General features: G+C 41.9%; 2 protein-coding genes across 2 annotated transcripts in view; one reads left to right on the plus strand and one right to left on the minus strand.

Annotated features, from left to right (window-relative positions):
• Positions 1 to 9,697, minus strand: part of lamc1 (laminin, gamma 1) — a 57,008-nt gene extending 47,311 nt beyond the window's left edge. The window contains exon 1 of the mRNA XM_063218895.1: positions 8,932 to 9,697. Coding sequence (XP_063074965.1) covers positions 8,932 to 9,301 — 370 coding nt within the window. The 5' untranslated portion in view covers positions 9,302 to 9,697. The remainder of the gene's footprint in view (positions 1 to 8,931) is intronic.
• Positions 9,698 to 16,259: 6,562 nt separating this feature from the next.
• Positions 16,260 to 22,791, plus strand: LOC134465298 (testicular spindle-associated protein SHCBP1L-like). Its single transcript, XM_063218896.1, has 10 exons — positions 16,260 to 16,703; positions 17,105 to 17,266; positions 17,552 to 17,766; positions 17,912 to 17,998; positions 18,530 to 18,745; positions 19,463 to 19,571; positions 20,113 to 20,266; positions 20,736 to 20,986; positions 21,501 to 21,620; positions 22,069 to 22,791. Exons 1-10 carry the CDS (start codon positions 16,362 to 16,364, stop codon positions 22,339 to 22,341), a joined length of 1,929 nt encoding a protein of 642 aa, XP_063074966.1. The 5' UTR covers positions 16,260 to 16,361; the 3' UTR covers positions 22,342 to 22,791.
• Positions 22,792 to 23,062: the final 271 nt, after the last annotated feature.

The following is a 23,062-nucleotide window of genomic DNA, read 5'->3' on the forward strand; positions in this document are numbered from 1 at the left end:
TAAATGTAGTGTGCCCTCAACAAAAAGGACATCTCTAAAAAATAACAGTCTAAAAAGATTCTGTATTCTTATTTAGGTTTAAGTTCAAATCTCTAGCTTCAAGTGCCTCCACCTATTTCATCACAACAGGTGAGTATCTTCTCATGTGTCCCCAGTCCCACAAAAGCCCTGCAGATTGGCCATTTTGTAAACGTAGTAGATTGTGTTTGTTTTCACTACCAAAGTATACACAGTGTTAACAGGGCAGCCAGAAAGGCAAATGATATCAACTTCCCTTTGCAGCGGAAGAGCATTATCAGCTTGTTCCTGAACAGGAATATGAACAGCTAGCTAGCGGATCTGCACTGCTTCGCCCCAGTGGTGGGCATATATGGACACCAGGATCAGGGATGGGTGGTCTATCATAAGACTACCGAACTCTACCTGTATACTCTTGGTTAGCAATGTTATGTGTCTGGTCACCTATACAAAGGGATCAGGAATGTCGCAACAAAGTGAAGAATTTGCTTTTATGTTCCACAGGAAGAGATCATGTTTGGCTAGAGCAGACAAAGGATGCGACTGCTGCTGGGAATCTGATTACGGCCATAGCCCAATTCCTCTTTCTTGGAGCCGGAAACCCAAGTGACCTTCACAAAATTCAATAAATAAAACAGGACTCCTATAACACACTGAATGGACGGAGACTAAACTCTCCCGGGACTATTGAACTGAGTTCACTTGGCACATACCCAGCAAATCTGGGGCCATATCCCATTGCTAAAGATATGGACTTCCTTCCACTTTTAAGCGAGTACTTGCAATGTAAACATTCTCCTCATAGTACAAGACGAGTAATACTAACTCTGGGAATACTCTTTTTCCCTCTGACCGCTGGCTGCAGTCCACCCACAAGGGCAGAGAATTCAGCTTGTGTTGAGAGTAAATTGCATGATGGGAATTTCATGCATAACATGTAACTGTATGTGAAACGTATATTGTCTAATTTCTGATTTATAAGCCCTATGCAAAATGCCCTGATAACAATATTTGTGCATTAATATTTACAGGGTTACTATCAAACAAAACCTCTGTAATAACTATTTCACTGTTTCAAGTTGTCTTTCCCTGCTTTTTCAATACTTTGTTTTTTTTTACCTTTCTTGCGATAGGACAGTGTGAGAGAGACAGGAAGCGAGTGGGGAGAGGGACATGGGGAAGGACTGGCAAATGACCCGGGCCGGAGTCGAACCCGGGTCGCCGGCGTACTAACCCAGTGTCCTACTGTTAGGCCACGCCCACGGGAGGGCCTTGTCTGTTCCTGTTTAAGTAAAAAAAACATGGGTTCTGAAGTTCATGAGACATGGAGAACTCTTAAGATGTATGTACAATGTAAAATTCCAACCGGAACCCCCCTAGATGGGAACCGAAAAGTTTTCACTACTCTCCACCCGAAGAAGCTTTCAGAACGGAACACCACCAATCTGATCCACCTATTAAACAGAAAGTACACTGCTGTTGCTCAGATATTACAAGGACTGCTTGGAATAACACAAAAAGGAGGTCCACACAGGAGGTCCACACTGCAAGAACTACGAGATAATCAAATGGTAAGTAAAAAATAGTTGTATTTAGGAAATTATGCAACCAGAGACACAGGCAGGGCTCCTTTAACTCCACATTTTCAAATTCAACACACAAATCAGTCATTACTGCAGCATACTTCATGCCAGGCTTTGGTGTGTAAAGCAAAAAAGAAAAAGAAAAAAAGTTTGTGCTTATTTTTCTCTGTTCAACATCAGTGCAGCTCACCTCAAAATAATATATTATGCTTGTGCCAGTCAATGACAGCAAATTCTTAAGACAGACCAGACCCAAAAGAAAGCAGCCAAATATGATGATGCAGTAGGATTCTGGGATGCTGGACACCATTGACATGCAATTAACCTCAACTATTGCTCCTGCACTGGGGCTGCATCACAATTTATATGAGGCCTGCATAGGAAAGGTTCACCTGTCTATTGATTGATGACAGAGTTGTAAAAGGAAAATTTATAAAAAAAAACAACTAATGTTTAAGTGAGACATCAGTTTTTCAGCATTTGGTATGAAGTGGCTCTTTCAACAAGAAAGAATTATGCCTGAGTGTGTGTTTATTTCCCTGATGTCTTGAAACAAAATACTTCGACAGCGCCAAGTACGGATATGATTTGTTATTTCCACTACTTGATTCAGAATAACAAAGGATATCATCAAGTCGACAGTTTGTTTGCACAATCCCACACTCGACATGCATTCAATAAGGAAAACACTGACCTGATGCTCCATGCTGCTTGACATCTAGAGGGGTAAAAGGCACCCCACTGCCATTTTAAGAACATGATCTTTGCTCAAAGCAGCATGCCTTTCCAGTCACTAATGCACAGCACATTTAGACAGAGGCCTGCGCAACACCCCAGTGGGAAGGTGAGGACAGTGACCTGGGAAGGGGGGCAGCGTGTCTAAATATGCTATGCAACACACTATACGTGTTTAGAGTGAAACAGACAACATCATTAGGAAAAACACATCAGAGTGTTACGCTTATTCGAGAGCAGGTTTAGTGCCTCACGTTGGTAGGTTGACTATCTCTGGTGATAGAGGAAGTCTGTGTTTTGATTGTGGGATAAAACTGTCTTCTAAAAGTGTCTTCTATTAAATGTACAACTCACTTGATTGCGTCAGTGACTAAACTACTTTTCTTAATATCCCAAGATGAGAATAGGGCTAATATGTCACTCCCCTGCAATTGTGTTAGCAATACTTCAGAGCAATAACCTCCCCGCTGCAATGATAATGCATCCTCATTTGTTACGGTCACCATGATGGAATCATTTATAACAATCCTGAAGGTGAAATAACATATGTTAATTACTAGAATAAACAAAAGAGTAATAATTGAGCAGTGAAAGCAATGGCTCATGTGTGAGCAAGCAGAGGCTGCATGATGGCCTCCAGTTGGGGAATATTACAGGCCTCTAATGAAGTGTTTCTCAACAGGGGCGGTACAGCTTCAATACTAAGGGGGCGTTGGTAGGCTTATGATGGTCAAGGGGGCAGTTGGAGGATCATGATGATGCAAAGGGGGCATTTGTTCAAAAAAGGTTGAGAACCACTGGACTAATGGGACCAGTAAAATGAGCCTCTTGACGTCCACTGATGCAGATGATGGGGCCCGAATGAGGTCATAACATTTTTGACTGTGGTGTCATGCAAAAAAAAATTGGTTGACGCGTGAGAGCAGCTGTATTTTGACCATGGAGAGACAAGAAAGAAGACTACAGCTTGTCCTTCGCACACTTCCAAATGTGCCTTTGAAGCCTTGGAGGAGGTTTGTTGGGGGGAAAACACCTTGATATTAGATACACGTTCAGAAAACACTTTGAAACTCTGTGGGTAAATTGCAGTGCCTTCACAACAAGTATTAACTGAGCAGTATCATAAAGCTGCGAAATAACATAGGGTACAAATGTATCCAGCTAAGAAACTAGCACTTTGTCATGGATTTATTCCAGCATAGAAACCATCTAACATCCAAAAAAAACCACACACACACCAAGATCAAGCTAGCTTGGATGACGAATAACAGAAATTGGACAAAGGTGTCTCGTCTGAGTTAACCAAAAGGCTACATTGCAGTGAATGTAAATGAGAGTGCAGATCTGTCAGTTCCCATAGGCCAACATTATATAAAGAGAGGTTTGAATGCCCACTCACAGACACTTTGAAATTAGAAGGGCTGAACACGAACAAGATGAGAGCAACTAATTAAAGGTGACCACAAGGAAATAGGCGGACAGTGGTGAGGTGCATAGAGAAAGTTGCTCAAAAACACATGCCTTTATAAATTGAAGTGTTCCTCCTGATTTCTTAACTTAAGCTTACAAAATAAGACTGTAATTACTTACACCACAACAAGCCACCAAATTGTAACCAGAGGACAAAACTGGTCTCACAACTAGGCTACTTCTGCTTGGTTGTCTGCTGTTGCAGGAATCTTAAATGCTGTAACTGTAATATGAGCTTTTAGTTGATAATTGTCAAAAAGTAATCTTAGCCACACGGCAATGGATATGATGACACCCTGGGCTCATGAGTTTTTTTCTTGTCTGTGTTTATGAAACAAAATGGTCTAAGGATGCAGCCGGACTTGTTACCTTTACTTGCAGAGCACATGGCATTTGTCCACAATAACTACAACCACTAATCGTACCACCCTAGAATGAATGGTGCCTCTTTTCCCTTGTGAGTGGTCCTTCTGCCAAGCATCTCCGCATTGCACAATGGCTTTATCGGGGTAAATGATGAAAAGATGGAGCCAAGGATCCTCCCTGCATTCATTCCTCTCTGGGTGGTCTTCTGCCCAAATGTTGGCAGACAATTACCATTACCACAGCCACAAATAGGCCACGCCCCTTCCTTATACACCGATCAATATGGAAAGGCTTTGCATACATGACATTTGGGTCATGTAAAACTAGTAATGATTTACCTCCTGCACTCTACCTTCCCAGGTACACCCCCTCCCCACCAATCTTTCTATCCTTATCTTTCAACTAACCATTGTCCGGTGGTGTGTCATCAGCTATGACTCCCTGAATAAGAAAATAAAAAAATATTTTAACTTTCTTTACATGGCGAACATATGAAACTATGCATGTGGTTTCCGGTGTAAATTAAACACCAAATCACACTTTACTTACTATTTTACTACTGAGGAATGTGTGTGCAAGCACAAGGACCACCCCTACTAGAGAGACATCACCTTTTTTTAGTCCAGAGAGAAATTTGTATTGGAGTATTGGACAACCATATTAGGAGGAGTGAATGATGTGCTAACAGATGCTTTTGCTTACTGTAACTGTGAAAAACATGAAATTTCAAAACAATTTTTTGAAAAGTGAATGCATGAAAGCCAAGCCAAATATTTTTTTTTAAAAAAATCTCTTTTTTTGCATTTACAGTAAGCAAAAGTATCCGTTGCACTGAAGGACATGTTGGACGTCTTTGACCCACACACACTATGCCACAAACAAACACCCGAGAGTTAGACTTCTTCAGCAAGGGAACCGGACTTGTGGATGCAATAGAACACTCCATTTACGTCTCACATCCAAACAAGACAGAGCAGGATGAATTTGTCCGATTGTGTATAAGAAATTGTCTGGCCAATTTAATAGAAAGTTTCATTGGGTCCTTCAAAGTACAAGATAAATATAGAGATGTCTTATAAACACAAGCAGTGTTCCCACAGTGAGATCATACCACCTCAGGCATAACAATAGGTTATAAGCAGATGAATCGCTCTAGTCCAACCCCCGTCCTTTCCTCCGATTGGTATAATTTGGACCAGCTGGTCCCTCTTCAGAAATGACATGGTCTTTGATGGAGTTTGGGAAAAAAAAGGCCTGAGAGGGACCAGAGAGACCCTTGGGCCCGCAAAACATTCTCTCGCTCACTTTCCCACACTATAAGCACCCCTTCCCATCTCTTAGCCAGTGCAGGAGGAGGAGAGATAGAAGGAGAGGGAGGGAGGGAAGGAGGGAGAAGAGACAGGAAAGACATGGGATAACCAACACAGTTGGGGGACTGGTGACAGAGCCAGCTGGGAAGCGGGCTGGAGAGACATACAGTGCTTGTATGAGATGTATATGGCTATAAACAGAAACTGAGGGCGAGTGCTTGCCATGTAGAGACTAAACATGGCTTTACTGTAGTTCTACTGAGCACTTCAGGGTCTCTGGGTGGCTTGTTCAACATTTTTTTTGCAAGGACCTCACTACTTGAGAAATGGTTACCGGGCAAGCTGCCCACATTTCCCAAGCAGATGTATTGTCTTAATATACTCCAGAGGACAACAAGTTTCGGAGGACACATTGCACCGTTTTGAATAGACTGAGAAAATGCTCACGCATGCCAGTAGATATTCCAGCTTAAAGTAATTAAAGTGCAGATGTACACAGCTCCCGTCCCATCTAACAGACCAGGAGAAAAACAAGGCCTGCTTCTGTAAAAAGGCATGTGGCACGCATATGAAATGCAGCTGCCTCTCCCTTCTTGAGAAACTCATTTCTCCACACAGACCTCCAAACTATTCGAAGAAATGTGCACTGGGGAATACTTTTGTGACTCTTTGCTCTTAGTGACGCAAGAGCAAAATGAGAGTGACATTTCAGTACACTGAACCTCAAAATCATGAACCCATCTGTTACAATGAAGCAGGATTAACATTAAAAAGAGGCTAATACCGGTAATGGATTTAAAGTATATTTTCCTACACTGTCAGTGGCCCCATTCCAGAGCATGTTGGCGTAAAATAGGATTTTTACAAGAGGGGATAGTATGCATAAGAATGCTGACATTTCAGACTCAATACCTGGTGGCAGATTGAGAAAGGTCATTTTGACAGACTTTAGATACCTGGCTCAAAGCTAATTAAACACGTCACCTCTCTGCACTCTGCATTGCTCAAGACAGCAAGGTTTTTCCATCACTGTACAACATCCTTGCTAATATCTTGTTATCTTGAAATCAACTTTCAGCTGGACAAAGAATTACGCATCACTCACTAATAATAGCCGGCTCAGGCATAGATACCTAACTATACCTAAATGTAATCAAATACACTTGGATCTCATTTTGATGGGAACAGGGAAACCTATAAAGTGTTATGGGCAGTCTCTATGTCCACACTTGACCCCCACATTTATAAATACTAAAATGTAAATCTATATTGTTAGAATCTCCTCACTCCTTCCTTCCTGCCAGCTTAGACCAAGAGACATCTATTCCATCTTCCATGAAGGAGACTGTTGGTGTCAAGCTAGGACATGCCTGTTTCCTGCTAAAACCAGCCCAGGGAGAGAGAGAATACAGAGATAAAACTCATCAAAGGCTCCTTCAAACATAAAAACAAAGTTTAGTTCCCACTTAAATTCGGTTTTCATTTCACCAAGTGAGCAAAACCTGTACACTCAACAGCCCCTCAGACAAAACGCTTGATTAAACAATTAAATGCACAATAACATTTCCTCGAAGTACAGAAATTGTACCAAAAGACCAAAGACAATCAAAACCCAGTCAGCCAAGGCTAATTATGGGTAATGTCCTAAGATTAACCTCTTTGGACTACTTACTTAACGCTGCAAATGCACCAAAAAAACTATACAACTGGTATGCACACACAATTAAAACTGGAGCCCTTACTTTGCCAAATTTCTTGATAGCATCTTACCATGTTAAAACTCCATGGTATCACACCACAAGAGACTTTCAATATAAATAGCAAACTCACTACTTACTTACGCAACAGAGTTAGGCATACTGAGAGTAATTATAGCAAAGCTACAACTTGGACACCTGCCCAATACCAAAACAGTAATGTGCCTTTTGTCACAATAATACAAAATATGCAATGAAGTGCAATGCATGTAGACTATTTCCACCACAACAACTGGTTCACTGCTTGGCTACTCTGAAGCTATTCTTCTCCCAAAACTAAGCACAGCATATTGTTTTGCTTATGGAGGTAGAAATTCAATGATGCTTGTAATGCAAACAATTTCATCAGTGAACTCATGCCTGCTGAATTAGACTGGGGGGTGAGCCCTGAGCCCTGACACTGAGGGGTGAACCCTGGGCCTGCCTAAAGTCCTCACTCACCATTGTTTTGAAGAAAATGTACATGGGGAGGGCTTGGTGGACAAACCTCATCACATGCACAGTCCACGCCACAAAAAAAGATACAACAAATGCATGTGAACAGCAAAACTATATGAATACAAATGGTAGCATGATAAGCTCATTTTGCCAACAATAAACTGGTATTTTCCCAAAAATAATAAAGCAGTAGGCTAGATCAAATGTCATGTCTTTAGAACAATCATGCAAGAAATCTAGATTTTTTTTTGGACAACAACTAACACTTATTTTCCGCCATGCAATATTGTGTTTGTAGCTTGTGTCTGTATTCTTAAATAGGTTTTTAGGAGTTTGATCAAGAAACGCAACATCTCTGGCCAAGACAGAATGTCAACAACGGCAGGATTAGCCTACTGGGCCGAGAACACAATTTCACTGAAACTTTGTAACAGGTCTCGAGCGAACACCCTGGCCAGGTATGTAGGGAAGTGGAAGCCTTATGATTACCTTTAACAGTGAGGAATCTGACGCCATCTTGAGAAGACAGCGCAGAAAACAGAGATTTAAGAGAACGAATGAACTTTCTCTTCACTTAACTTGATGGGAGATGTCTCCCAGTAATTACACTGAATTAATCGGCTCGTTGCAAAATACCACTAAGCTGTAAAACTTGTGACCGGGGGTCATATAAACGCAGCGTTGTGAAACAGAAAACGATCAACATTCCAAAACGCGTCCATACCATCTTCACACAGAATGCCAGGTTTAATGTCTGACAAAGTTTGTGGGCCCTCGAATTGAAGACCATGCCAGTAATAGCTATGATTCAGTGTTTGTCAGCTGCAAACACTTGCAAAGCATGCTTAGCGAATATGTGGGCGAGGGGTTACTATTTTGCAGTGCGTGGTGAGAGGTCATGTACCAGTTTTGGCTGACAATCCGCCAGCTCCCCTTTATTTTCATGACAAAGTCGCGTTCCAAAGAACGAGTCTCAGCTGATCTCCGAGAAAGGTTGATTGAGTTTGTTGGCATACTCTGACATAAAGTCTAACCTACCGGTAAATGGCAGCAAACACAACAAAAAGTAGGCTACTTTTCAGAGGACAGCCATAACCATTCTATTTGCCTAAGGACAAGGCCAACTTTAGAGCGCAGCAAGTACTGATACGCAAATCACAAACGTGTCTGCAACAATATGGGAACGCACCTAAGTGACATTGGCAATCTGCGTTTTGCCATTTGTTCATACTTGTACCCTAAACTCATTCTTACCCAAGTGGAGCGTCAGATTGATGGAGTTAGGATACTGGATGCCTGCTAGCATGGTTTGACTTTGCCACCAGGTGGTATCCATTTGGTTGTTGTAATCAGTGAGGTACACAGCACTGTGATGTTCTCTAGGATTCCTGGCATCGCAGATGTGGCACGACTTCGTGACCCCTGTCACCCCGGTCTGTACGCAGTATTCTTCAGGAGGGGAGCCGCAGGTGTTTGTAGCTACGACGGTGACATTAAAAGCGGCGTTGACGAACTCGGGCATGCACCGTTGAGGCCGACCGTACTCGTCCTCACACTCATCCATTGCACAATGGCTGCATGCAGCCCAAAAAGTCAATACGACCACACACCATGGAAAACGCATGATTTAGTCCGTTTGTTCTCCAGAAGTTTAAACGATATCTAACTAATCAAGTTCCCTCTTTCCCTTGAGGGCTCTGGGATCTGCGGTAACTCTCCAGCTACCGTGTTCGCGGAAAAATAAATAAAATCATGCGGGAGTGTAACTCGGCTCTCACAAGTGCTTCCTCAGCCTTGACTGCTCCCTTCGCAGTCGCACTCTCCTCTTCCTCTGTTTTGCAAACTTCCACGGTCTCGAAACTTTGTCACTCCCGCATTGGCAAAACTTTTGAAGGAAAAGAACTATCCGACTACACCCTGGCAGCTAGTGCGCAAGTCAAAGAGAACTTAAAAAAATTCCCTACGTCTACTTCCGCCTGAAGGATGCTTTGATGATCAGCCGACCCGCTGTAAAAGGCAAGTCCCAATGGCTGCGGTTTTGGGAGCTAACATGGGTGGGCGTGGCTAAAGGAAGAAGGGCGTATCGACAAACTTTTCAATGGCCAGTCCCTCTGTCAACTTTCATGACCCAGGCATGTAGGCGTAAACAACCTGGCACAACCGAACCTTGCGGATTCTTGCGGGAGTTTAAATGATGTAAATGTATTGCACTCGTGAAAAATATGTGTATGGTTCCATAGCCACTAAATAATTAGACCTTTAGTGAGGCATATGTTTTATTGTAGGCCCACAGCACTAACAAGGACTGACTCCTATTATTCTGAAAACTTTCAAAGTTGGATTTCACCAAAATGTGGTTTTCATGTAAACATTCCTATTGCTTTATGCCTATATATTTAACAATACGAAAAAAGCGGTACTACCTACTGTGGCTTGCTGTGGTTAGGCCAGTAAGGTCAAAGAGCAAGGTTAAATATATATTCGACGGGGCAAGGGTATCCCTTAAAGAGTAAACCCAGAATAGCAATTTGGAGTAACTGTTTATGGCATGTAGGTTTTAGGTTACATCCTAACCACAGAACCTACAGTAAAAGTGCTTTGGCCTGACACCTTTAAGGACAATTGTGTGGATCAAGTTTGAGCTGTAAAAACAACCAATTTGACTTCAATTCCACAGTGGTAGGCTGGTAGTTTTAGATTGTTTCTTTAAAGATCATGATTTGAAAACGGTCTTGTAACTGAGCGTGTAAACAAACACGCTTTGATAATACTTTAAACAATATTGATCACAGCATTCTGCAAAAAGCAAGAACAGTGAAAAATAACTGGTGAAGAATTCCAGCGTAGTGGAACTATTAGTAATACCAATCCGACCACACCAAAACTACACACATGCCAAACACTAAATTCCCCACCTCTATGTAAACATCCTCCGAAGCTTTGGTGTATTCACACAACAGTTAGTGGTGGGGGTTGGTTAGTGAAGTTAGATTTAAGCTTTAGACTAGAGAATAGAGCACCATCTATTCCCCTGCACCACACTGTTTTAAACACACATAGAAATGCTGTGAAATATCTTATAAGTGCCTTCTTATTTCTTGTAATTTGGTCTCAGTCTCAGATAGGCCTATTATTTCATCAAATAAAATAAGATAAATGAAATCCAAATGAAATCATGGTCCTTAGGTCTTTGTTTAAGTCAAGTTTGTTACAGAGATCATTAGAATCAAGCCATCTTTTATTCAACCTGTTCAAATCCAAAGCTTCTTTTTTGACATGATGCCTCTTAACCCCTTAGTGCAGAGCCTATGTTATATAACGTTACTGTCAACAAAATTGTAATGGCTATGTCTTAATCTGTTACTTAAGGCTCTCTGTACTGTCAATGCATTGTTGAGCACTTTCAGCAAATAGTGAATAGGCCCGCCGACGACCCCATCTGCAGTAAGAGGCTACTCTTGTCACTGGGCAGATTCTTCCGGTGCCGCTGCCTTCATCTCATCAATTATTACCAAACTATCCATCAATCTTCCCCTTTCAACAGTTCCAAAATTTTTGGGGGGAACAGAGTTAGATTTATTCTTCAGTGTCAGAAAGTGCACACACTGTCAACACTCTCAGTCAGAGTTATTCCAGTCCCCAACCTCAGACAGTGGGCTATCCCGCAGCTTCAAGCCCAGACATGCTTCAAACGTGCATTGTCTCGTTTGCTGCGGGACTCTGAGCACATTCATAAGCAATTGTTCACTTGGGGGGGACTTCGGTTACTTAGGATGTTGGTGGTGTGAGTTCAGCACTCACCAGAAGTTTACCCTGAGGGCATCAGACTTTGTTCTTAGCAGAGATATAAGACGCATTGTTATCCTCCTTTGTTTGATGCAGCCAATAATCAGATTAACTCTGTCTGAGATTTATAGACTAGATACTTGAGAACAAGAAAGTCAATCAACACATTCCAATTAGGATGAGCACACTATGATTACTACTCATGCATACAGCGTTACAGTACAAGAATTTCCCCAGTTTTTGAAAGAAAGAAAAAAAAGAAAAAGAGAAAAGATTTGGAGGTGAGATTTTGTACTATTTGAGATGATTCTTCTTTTTGGGACTACAGTTTATGGTATTGGACATACAGTAACAAAATGATAATTGCTTGTGTGCCCTCTACTTGTTTCTAATTTATAGAAACAAATGTAATAGAGATATGAAGGTGTGTGGACTCGGTGTGAAGGTTTGGAGAAGCCAGTCAGTGAGCGCCCCCTTGTGTTTAAAATAGGAAAGCTTGGCTGTCTTAAATTCAGCTGTGGAAATACAGCTGTGACTTAAATAAAGCTGTGGTGGAAGAACAGAACACCACAAAATAATAATTTCTTTGACTATATGATTAGTAGTTTACATGTGAATAGTTTTTTTTGTCTCATAAGACCTCCCAAATCTCAAATACAGAAATATTTTCATTTAGAGCATTTGTTTGGAAATGGTCGAAGTACCAAGGACACAGTGCTTATACACCTTAAAGGTGCACTGTGTAATATTTTAAATATTTTAAATTCTACATATTAGAGATGCACCGGATCCTCATTTTTAGGATCCTGCCGGATACCGGATCCACTGCTTAAGATCCTGCCGGATCCGGAACCGGATACCGGATCCTACGAAAGGGTTGAAACTAGGGGTGGGCAAACATGAAAATCTTTAATCGCATTAACTCAATGACTTTCTGTGATTAATCGTGATTAATCGCATAGCGCGCGAAACCCAAAAATAATAATAATAAATCATAAATAAAATAAATCATAAATAAAATAAAAATATTTTTTAAATTAATAAAATAAAATAATTAATAATAATTTGCATATGTACTGTATAGATAACCTATGTAGGTCTAATATAATATTCCACAATGGAAATGTAGGCTATTTGCCAACCTATCAGTCTAAATGTAGTAGGCTATATGCCTATCCAATGTAGGCCTACTAATGAAACAAATTATTGCATACAATATTACACTAGGGCTATTTAAGATTGTAGGCTACTGAAACTGATATATTAGAAATTATAAACTCAAATTAGGATGGTCTACATGGGCCTACAAAAAAAAGAAAAAAAAAACTTGTCACTTAAAAAAACTATATTGTTAAAACGGCTTCCCATAGACGTGCGTCTGTGAGATATGTCCCGCCTTCTCTCACTGTCAAAGACTCCCTTCTCTCTTATCTGTCGCTATTTTTAAGGTGTTTCAGCGACTAGAAACTAATTGACTGTCTGTTGGCATTGACAGCAATTACATCTTTCAAAACAATAACGTTGACATGACTAACACTATCTTAAATGCTGACGAAGTTGCCGATGTCGCGAAATCATAGCCTACCATGTTGATGCAGCCTACTATGCACGCGCATACCAAAACGTTGCGTGAGGAATGTAATATCTCGCGGTTCGCTTTTTGATGAGGGCTTAAGTAAGTCCGCGTGGCGTTATTGACAGCTGATAGACAGCCAGCACAACAGTAGGCCTACCCTTTTCATGCTGACCGTACAATAGACTAACCTTGCGAGCTGCAAAGGCGAGCCACATGCTGCTCGAGAGTTGCGCAAGGAGGACCAGAACTGTGTGTGCCGAAAATGTCCATTCAGAAGTTGACGTCCTTCTGTAGGCTGTCTGTTCTGTTTTGACTACTTTTCTAGACATTCTTCTTCTCTGTCAGCAGTCACTGGAAGCAGCAACAAGCGCTGACGCTTTCAAAATAAAAGCCACGAACGACGGTCATAAATGGGAAAAAAAAAAAAAAAACCCACGAAAAAAAACCTGCTGCGTTCTACCGTAAACAAAATTGTCGGGCGATATTGACCTCAATAGTTAACGCACCGTTAACGCGTTAACATTGCCCAGCCCTAGTTGAAACACATAGCCTACTCACACACGTGGGCCCTTTTTATCACGTTGGCTCAAACTATTTTGACTGAAAAGCCTCGGCTACCGGATCCTGGATCCTGGAACCGGATCCGGATCCTGTGAAAAACCCTATTATCCTGCCGGATCCGGAACCGGATCTTGGATCCTGTACATCTCTACTACATATTCATTATGACTGGGAAAACGGCACTTTTCTTACATGAAAAGGTGTCTTACTCTACTTAGGTCATACTAATAAGTATTTGTTTATTATTTAGTAATTATTCATGAAAAGATAAAATGTGGAGGCAGCACAGCTTCAATGAGCAGCATGGGCGCAATACCTACTCTTATACATATTATACACAGTGCACCTGTGTGGATAACAGTGCACCTGTGTTCTGCACCACATAAACAGCATGTCAGTCAGTGACAACCAGTTGAATTTCAACATGAGCACTGCTCATCATAAGCTTACCCGGGATGCCTCCTCATGCTGCAGCAAATGCCTCTGTACTGGATTCCTGTCACATCTCTCCATTTTTCTGGCTCACACCTGGACACCAGAACACAAATTATTACTCATCAAATACAATAGGGTTTACAACATTCTTTCTGAACCCGAAAATAAACATATTAATTTTCATTCATTCTGATGAACTTGGCTTATTCTTTTCCTCCTGATTACCTGCAAGCAGCAAGCCACCCATCCAATCATGTGACTGAGATTTCCCATCAAGATCGCAGATAAGAAAGATGATGACAGTCCCAAGATGTCACACCACCTCAGTGATTCCCTATCTTCTTTACCATGTCCTGAGGAAGCTGCCCTGGACGGCTCGCCTGCAAACACCCTACTTCTGCATATCTATAGCATACTTAAAAGAAGCACTATTAAGCACTTTGGCACCTCTCTCTCTCTCTCTCTCTCTCTCTCTCTCTCTCTCTCTCTCTCTCTCTCTCTCTCTCTCTCTCTCTCAACATGCTTTATGAATTCAAAACAGAAAAGATCATAGTTGTATGTCTGTGCCCCTGAGCAGTATTGTCTAAAAGCGTGGCCCTGGGAAGAGGAAGGCCAAGTTAAGAAGACACACACACACACACACACACACACACACACACACACACACACACACACACACACACACACACACACACACACACACACACACACACACACACACACATACACACAAGCACACTGCACTTTCTGCACTAAACCCAAACATACACACACTGACACACAACTCATACTCACACACATACACACACACACACACACACATACACAGGTACACACACACAGACGCACACCGCACTTTCTACCTGCACTAAACACACACACACACACACACACACACACACACACACACACACACACACACACACACACACACACACACACACGCACACAAAACACATACAAACACACACACACACACACATACTGCTGCTGGTGTATTTAATAAACCTTTTTTAATTATTTATTTTCTTCAAATGCTACTATTACTATGTCAGAACGCTATAAAGGACTTTTAGAAAAAGCACAACAAAATACCTCCTCTTAATGTATGTTCTCTACAAGTCTTCTGTTGTCCAGTCTTGCACTTTAAATGTCTGTATGAGCAATGTCTACGTCCATACTGTCTATGTCCATGTATGAGTACTGTCTATGTCTATACTGTCTATGTCCTTACCTAGATTAGTCTATGTCTGCATGGGAGAGCAAGAAACGCAATTTCAAATTCTTTGTATGACCAGTGCATGTAAAGAAATTGACAATAAACTTGACTTGACTTGACTTGACTTGACTTGAAGAAGGCAGAAGGTCTTCACACGGGCCATAGAAATAAAAATGGTAAAAACAGATTGTATTTTCTAAACACCAACATACAGTACCTCACGGTCCTAGAGAGCCTATGTAACAGTTAATTTTATTCTAGACCAGCCTTTGTGTGTGTGTGTGTGTGTGTGTGTGTGTGTGTGTGTGTGTGTGTGTGTGTGTGTGTGTGTGTGTGTGTGTGTGTGCAGGGGTGCTGACAGGGGGGGACAAAGGGGACAGTTGTCCCGGGCCCAGGGAGAAAGGGGCCCCAGAATTGGGTCCTCATTACATTGTATGCATTGGGCTGGGGGGCCCATTCAGATTACTTTGTCCTGGGCCCTGCCAAAGCTGTCAGCAGCCCTGTGTGTGTGTGTGTGTGTGTGTGTGTGTGTGTGTGTGTGTGTGTGTGTGTGTGTGTGTGTGTGTGTGTGTGTGTGTGTGTGTGTGTGTGTGTGAGAGAGAGAGAGAGTGAGTGCGTGTGCGTGTGATAGGACAGTTTGAGAGATGACAGGGAGCAAATGACATCGGGCCGGAATCGAACCCGGGTAGCGCCCTGTTTGAAGCACTGTACAAAACATCTGTATTATTGTTGTTGTTATTATTACTACTGCTACCACTAGTACTACTACTACTTCTACTACTAAGTAACTACGCCTAAAATATAACATGCTTATAAAGGCCTAAACATGATGGTTGGTACTACCAACTTGGCAGACTGGTCCTATGTGCTTGGATTAGATTGATTTTGACTGGACCCAGTGTGCGTACTAGAACCTAGATCTGTGGACTGGGCTGTTTCCTCTAGCCACGGATGCGCACTTTATTTTCCCGCGCGTTCTAGAACTAATGAAGTGGCTCGAGGACGAGGAGGAAAGGAAACCTGGGAAACCAAGCAACCGACTGGTGTTGAAGAAGGCCAAACGGAGGACTGATCAGAAGTATCTCTGAACGAATAAATTCAGTAATTATGGCGACATGTTCCGACTACAACGAGGAAAATGATGCGGGGAAGGAAGAAGGTGGTGTCATTCCTGACGTGGAAGAGAAAATTAAAACTCCACCAAATAGCCCTGCACGCGAGATGCCATGCAGTAGTTCTAGCTCAAACGTTACAACTCCAAGAGACAAAGGGGCTAGGAGTAGATCAACCACATCTGGGAGACTCCTGACACCAAACCCTGATGGCGATGACCCAGATGATTTCATCGATGAGGCAGAGATATTACCAAAGATATACGTGTCAAACAAGTCTTACAGCTACGAGGAGAGAGCGTCTCTATACTGTGACGAAATGATCGGGCCCTTTTCGGTAAGATTGAATGCTAATGCTAACTTATGTAAGGGTGCTAAATCCGCCCACTTCATTGAAAACGCTAATACCTATTTTGCAAATAACAATTAGTTGTGCTACCTACCTTATTTTACATTTTGAGTAGCGACAACTATGTAGATTAGGAAATAAGCAACATTAGATCACATCTACCGCACTTTCTATCGTAATTTATTTTGCGTCTACTATCAATTAGTAAAGCCACTAGCAAAAGCTAGCGTTTGCGCACAGTAGCAATGGAAGTAATGTTAGAAACGCTGTTGCAGTTTACACATCTGACCTGTACCTGAAATTCAGGTGAAACATCTGCATCTCTTTCGTGTTGACTCAATACTATATTAATGTTCACGTACTTGTTTGTTCCATACTGCCGTGCCTAGGCCGAAGAAGTAGACGAAGCAATCAGCTGTTACATCTCAGACAAACTGATTGACGCTCCATTCTGGATAGCTGTGTGGAAGACGACTCCTGAGGTTATGGGCTGCCGCTTACCAATGAACAGTAACATCAATGACATACCATACGTTGGCGTTATGGTGACGGTAAGTAAATCTTAAATTAAATGAATTCTTAAGACCAGGTAGAGGAGATTATAGGCAAATCTATATTTAGTTACTCCAACTACTGTATCATCATCGTCATCGTCATCATTATTATAAAGATGAGTGAGTGTTGTCTATTAGCTCTGTCTGTGTTTTAGCCCCATTGGTTGATTATATGTATGAAGGTTTTGGACAAAGGTCTGTGGTGAATGAGAAGGGTGAAGAAGAGCTTAGTAGTAAACGTTTAATTGCCAGGTCTTCTCTTGACTATTCCTTTGAATTCAGGTGAACTGCCTTGGGTGTGATGGGAAAGTCATGCCTCTCCAAGTCTCAGCATCAATTGCTGAACCATACTCTTCAAATATTTCTAACTTGCCAAGAGAACATGTGGAGGAAATACTGAGGAAGCACAAAAACTCAGTCTCTGTCCTAGACGTCTATCCAGTTGAGGGTCAAGGTCCTGAAGTTGATAGTGTTGCAGAGGCCCTAGAGCATGCCAGGTACAATGTCTTATATGAGTGTTATTCATTCTGAATTACCTACAGTATGTGGTGATGGGAAAATCCTGAGAAGGTGACTGAATTAACTAGCTGAATTAACTAGCTGATTTTGTGTGGGCTGGGGATTGTGCTCTCAACTTTACAGGTTTTTCTTCGATTTTCTGTGGCGGCACTGGGATGATGATGAGGAATACGAAGAGTATTCTGGAATCATAGAGAAGCGCATACAACTGTGAGTTCTCAAGTAGCTATTATAATTGTGCATACGGTTTAATTGTGTTTATCAAGAAGTGCTGATGCCCATTCGTATTGTCTATCGTTCCGCAGCGAGTTAAAAGGAAAACTATTCTGAACTGTAAATTGCTAATGAGGTCTTGTGTCTCTCAGGGGATGAAGAGAATTAAGTAAGTAAATTGGTAATTTAATAATTAGGTTAAGTACTTCTAGTGTATGGATATGAAGGGCGGGCCATGCTTGTTGTGCATACAAATGCAGAAGTTAAAGCCGAAAGGAATACTTGTATCTGAAATTGATGGTGATAGTAGATAGAAAAGTAAGATTGTGCATAACTCATCCTAATAATACTAAACAAAATGGCTGTCTATCTATGTCTGGCTGTCTATCGATCGATCTATCTATCTGCACTTATCTTGAATGTTTTAATAACATATACAGTATGTTGGCAGCCAATGAATGCAACATCATACTTTATCTGTTTGCAATTGAATTGCAATTCAGTTAACATATACGCATATATTTGCAGGTACTATGACATCCAGGACGGAACAATCCCAGGGCCAATTAGTGAGCGCTACCGCCGGACTCTGGAAGAATACCGCAACAAGAGGATGGATTTCAGCAAGCTGCAGTCCAGCATCAGAGAGGACTCCTCTCCTGGGGAGGCTGTGGAGTGCTGGAAGAGATACTACGAGCTGTCCTTACTCAGCGGCCTCCTGAAAATCTGGGAAGACCTAAGACTCAGGAAAGAACAGTGAATTGACTTCTGTAGCTCTTAGGTTTTGGAGAGTGGAGGCAAGGGTATTGTTTGTGCTCTAGATGTTTAGAAAAATTTGTAGGTGCGTGGACCCAAAAAGTATAATTCAGAGTAGGAGCAGGTTCGCACACTTAATAAGACACTGAGGTCAAGCACAAGGAGTTTTTTTTTTTCTCAGAGCAGAGTAGAGCAGACGTTTCAGGTTGCTGCCATCATCCCTGTTCTCTGTGCTCACCTTTGGAGAGTAGCATAGTTTTTAGGGATGCACGATGTCATTTTTTTTGGCCGATATCCAATATTGATATTGAGGTTTTGGCCGATAACCGATATTGACCGATACCAATGTTTCTTTCTCTTCTTTTTTTTATAGAGATAACATTTAATACAGACTGACAACGATGCAAACTGATTTTTTTAAGGTCCTCTTTTATTTTCAAAAAGACTTTAACTCCCTGTGATGAAATTAGATAAAAAAATAGACAAACTAGAAGACAAACAATGAAAGTCACTGTCAAGTCCAATCTTTTAGAACCATAACATTTAAAAAAAAAAAAAACATTGTTTATAATATCAGCCCAGTTTTACCCATCAGACCGATGTCCGATGTGTTGAGAAATGTCAAATATCGGCCGATACCGATGTTACGGCCGATACATCGTGCATCCCTAATAGTTTTGTAACTGGTGAAATCTGTTTCCCATACAGGAGCCATGGGCCTTTTTACCCCAGGATCTGCAAGCGCAGGAAAGGACAGAGAGCACGTGGAAGGAAGGTCACACACATGGTGGCTCAGATGATCACAACAGACATGGTGAGTTACTTCATGTTTAACACTATAACATACAGTAGCCTTGGGTTAAATGTAATGTTACCTCACAGTTTTGTGTCACTGGCCCTAGAAGACAAAGGACCTTGGCCACCTCTCCAACGGTATATAAGCCTATGATAATGAACCCCTCTGTGGGACCCTTCTCCCACATGCACAAGTTGTGTGTGCCTACCGTTCTCTCTCTCTCTCTCTCTCTCTCTCTCTCTCTCTCTCTCTCTCTCTCTCTCTCTCTCTCTCTCTCTCTCTTTACCTCTCTCTCCTTATCCTAAACATTTGGAGTTATCTTGAGGAAATTGCATGTATTGTTACCTTGCAGTTGATAACTAAATGGCCATATAACCTTCATCCAGTTGCATCTCCTCGTATGTATCATGCCATTTGCCATTCATGTGTCTTTAGCTAACCCATAATGAAAAGAAAAACAATATGTTCTTGCATCTTACCACCTGGCTCATCTGTACATTTTGCTGCCAGTCCCCCCTGTTTTGTCATGGTGTGCAATAAATGTGCGATCCATTCACAGATCCAGAGCTTCCCGAAGGACGTGCTGATCAAGCAGCACGAGACCCTCTCAGGGGCCTTGGAGAACTGCCACTCAGGAGACACGGTGGTGATCTTCCCCGGTGACTACAAGGCTGTTGCATTGGCGTCACTCACAGATGACATCACCATCAAAGGTAGTATATATCTTGCTAAACCACACACACACACACACACACACACACACACACACACACACACACACACACACACACACACAAACGACAGAATTGTTCTTTCTTCATTTTGAGGAACATTGAGGTTACAATTATTTCTGCAGTATTGTGTGTATATTAAATGTGTGAGAACATTGTATAGAAAGGTAGAATACATAGATACAAGATAAAAACACTGTAAATGATCTCTACTACTAAAAGTGTTTGAATTTGGCTTCGGCTCTCTAACCGTCATGAAACAACAGTGCCTCCCTGTGGCAACATGGGTCTATGACTGTAGAAGGAACCGCAGCAGTCAAATAAGTTTTTCATAGTTAATGGAGAAAAGGGGAAACTATACCATCCCACCCTGCCTGAGAGGGTAATGTATATGCTGCCTGATATACCACAGTCCACATTGAAAGAGGTGGTGCTTCTCTCTTCGTTGCAGGATCTGGAAGTCGGGATGAAGTGGTGATCTTCTCTCATCGTTCCTATGACAACTTCGTGACCTCCAAAGCGGCACAGGTGACGCTGCAGAACCTGACCCTGGTGCAGTGTGGCACGTGCGACGGCATCGTGGTGGTGGAGTCGGGCCACATGACCCTGGACAACTGTGTGCTCAGGTGCGAAGGCACAGGTGTGTGCGTGCTGACGGGGGCGTCACTCACCATGTCCAACTGTGAGATCACCGGAGCTCAGGTACTGTACAACACTGGCACACTGTTTAATATCAGCATTGGGGTAGCGGGGGGAAAAGGTATGTCAATTATCACTATCCACTATATAGCCATATTATTCTGCTCATAGTGATGCCTCATCTGCGCCTGCATGTGTGTATGGATAGCCTTCTAAGCTGCCCATTAATGTACGCAAGTGAAATGTGTGAGTCAGCACACAAACCAGCAAGTGAAGTATTAGATCATTTTCTGCTTTGCACAAAGGAGAACGTATCAGCCTACACATTCCCTATCATCTTGCTTGTAAGTTCTTTATCAGTAATCGGGTATTGCTGTTTTTTGGCGTAAGCATGCAAAATTTATTATAAGCATGTCAGAAGTTGAATGTTAGTGCGGTGTGTTGTACTGTTGTATTTACTGTTACAAAACAGCTACTATCAGCACAATATAAGTATGGGAAATCAGTTTTTTACAGTGTGGTTACTGCCAGATATGTGTCCTTGATAAACAAGATTTGTGTGGTTTGTTGTTTTCAGGGTGCTGGTGTAGAGCTGTACCCGGGGAGCTCTGCTGAGTTGAATGGGAATGAGATTCACCACTGCAGCAACCGCTGCTCCAAAGATGCATCCTGCAGCCTGGGAGGAATCGTCATGAAGGTACTAACATACATGGAGGGGGGCTGTAATGTGATGGAAAACTTGCATATGGGCCTGGTGATTTGTTTCCCCACAGAACAACCCTAAGGGAACAGTAAAGTGTGGCTACTCTGAATTGCTTTACCTGAATACAGTGAAAGAGCCACAATGTGTATTTAATTCAATGATTAACCCATTTTGTCCTGGAGCGACATATATGCTGCATTCAGGTTCTTGAGATTTCAGCTATTTTATTAAAAATGTGGGTATGTCAGAGCTGAATGACCACATTATAATGCAAAATGAGGGTCCTAGCTTTTACATGCAACTTATTTGATCTTTTTATGTGCTTCGGCGGCTGAGATATTTAGGTTTTAATAGGCAGAGGGCACCACAGCTAGATGAATTGCTGAAGGAGAGACATGTCGGCCAAAGTTCTCAACAAAACACTATTCCGATTCCCCGTCAGGTCATTCCCCAGCCTCAGCTCAAACTATCCAACAACCACATCCATGACAACCAGGGCTATGGAGTGAGCATCCTGATGCCGGACAGCAGCCCGCGTAGTAGTGAGACGACTCCAGAGTGCACCGCCTCCGGCGACAAGTCTGAGACAGACACCACCGGCGACCAACTGGCCAAGGCCATCCAGAACCTCAGTCTGGAGACCACTACCAACAAGCTGGAGGGCAACACCATGGGGGATGTGGGTCTACTGCACAAGATGTGGACAAACGTGTAAGTGGACTACTACTGTGACCAATAACAGTGAGAGCAATGCTTTGGTAAAAGAAAAGTTGAATTGGTAAAACGTGACAAAATTCAATGAATCCTATCCTGTTCCTAAAATGTGTTCAAATGTGCTGTAATCCACATCAACATGTACATATGTTTATGTGTAATCCACAGAAACTGTACATATGTTCATATGATTTTCCTCTTTTTCTGTCTCACACAAGATCATATTTAGATTTGTTCAGTCCTTAATTGTTTAATACCTTGTTTTTTTCCCCAAAAAATATTGTGTCTGCCCTGCACTGTTATTGCAGCTGAATAAATTGCAGCTGAATGTTGTCTAGTCTACATTTCTGCACTGTTTGTAATTATCTATATTTTAAAAAAATATGTTTTTATTCTGATTTTGTTGTAATCCTTTTAGAAACTATTAAATAAATAGTTTTATTGAATACTGCCTAAGTGTCTGAGCATGTTTGTATTGAATCAACTTCACAACTCTGGGAATAAATAAGGGGCGGATTCGAAAGTTCAAAAGTACCATGCCCTGACTGAGGCCAGGCGGCTGAAAACGGTCTGCATTAAACATGTTTGCCCTGATGTAAAATAAGGTTTTTTAAAATACTCCTACTACATTGACTCAAAGGAGAATGCTTTGGTTATAGTTCAAAAGTGGTTTTCAAAAGTGGGGTTCTGGACTTCTCATGGAAGTTTCATTATATTACTCA

The sequence above is a fragment of the Engraulis encrasicolus genome, chromosome 16 (genome assembly GCF_034702125.1).
Source record: "Engraulis encrasicolus isolate BLACKSEA-1 chromosome 16, IST_EnEncr_1.0, whole genome shotgun sequence".
NCBI lineage: Eukaryota > Metazoa > Chordata > Actinopteri > Clupeiformes > Engraulidae > Engraulis > Engraulis encrasicolus.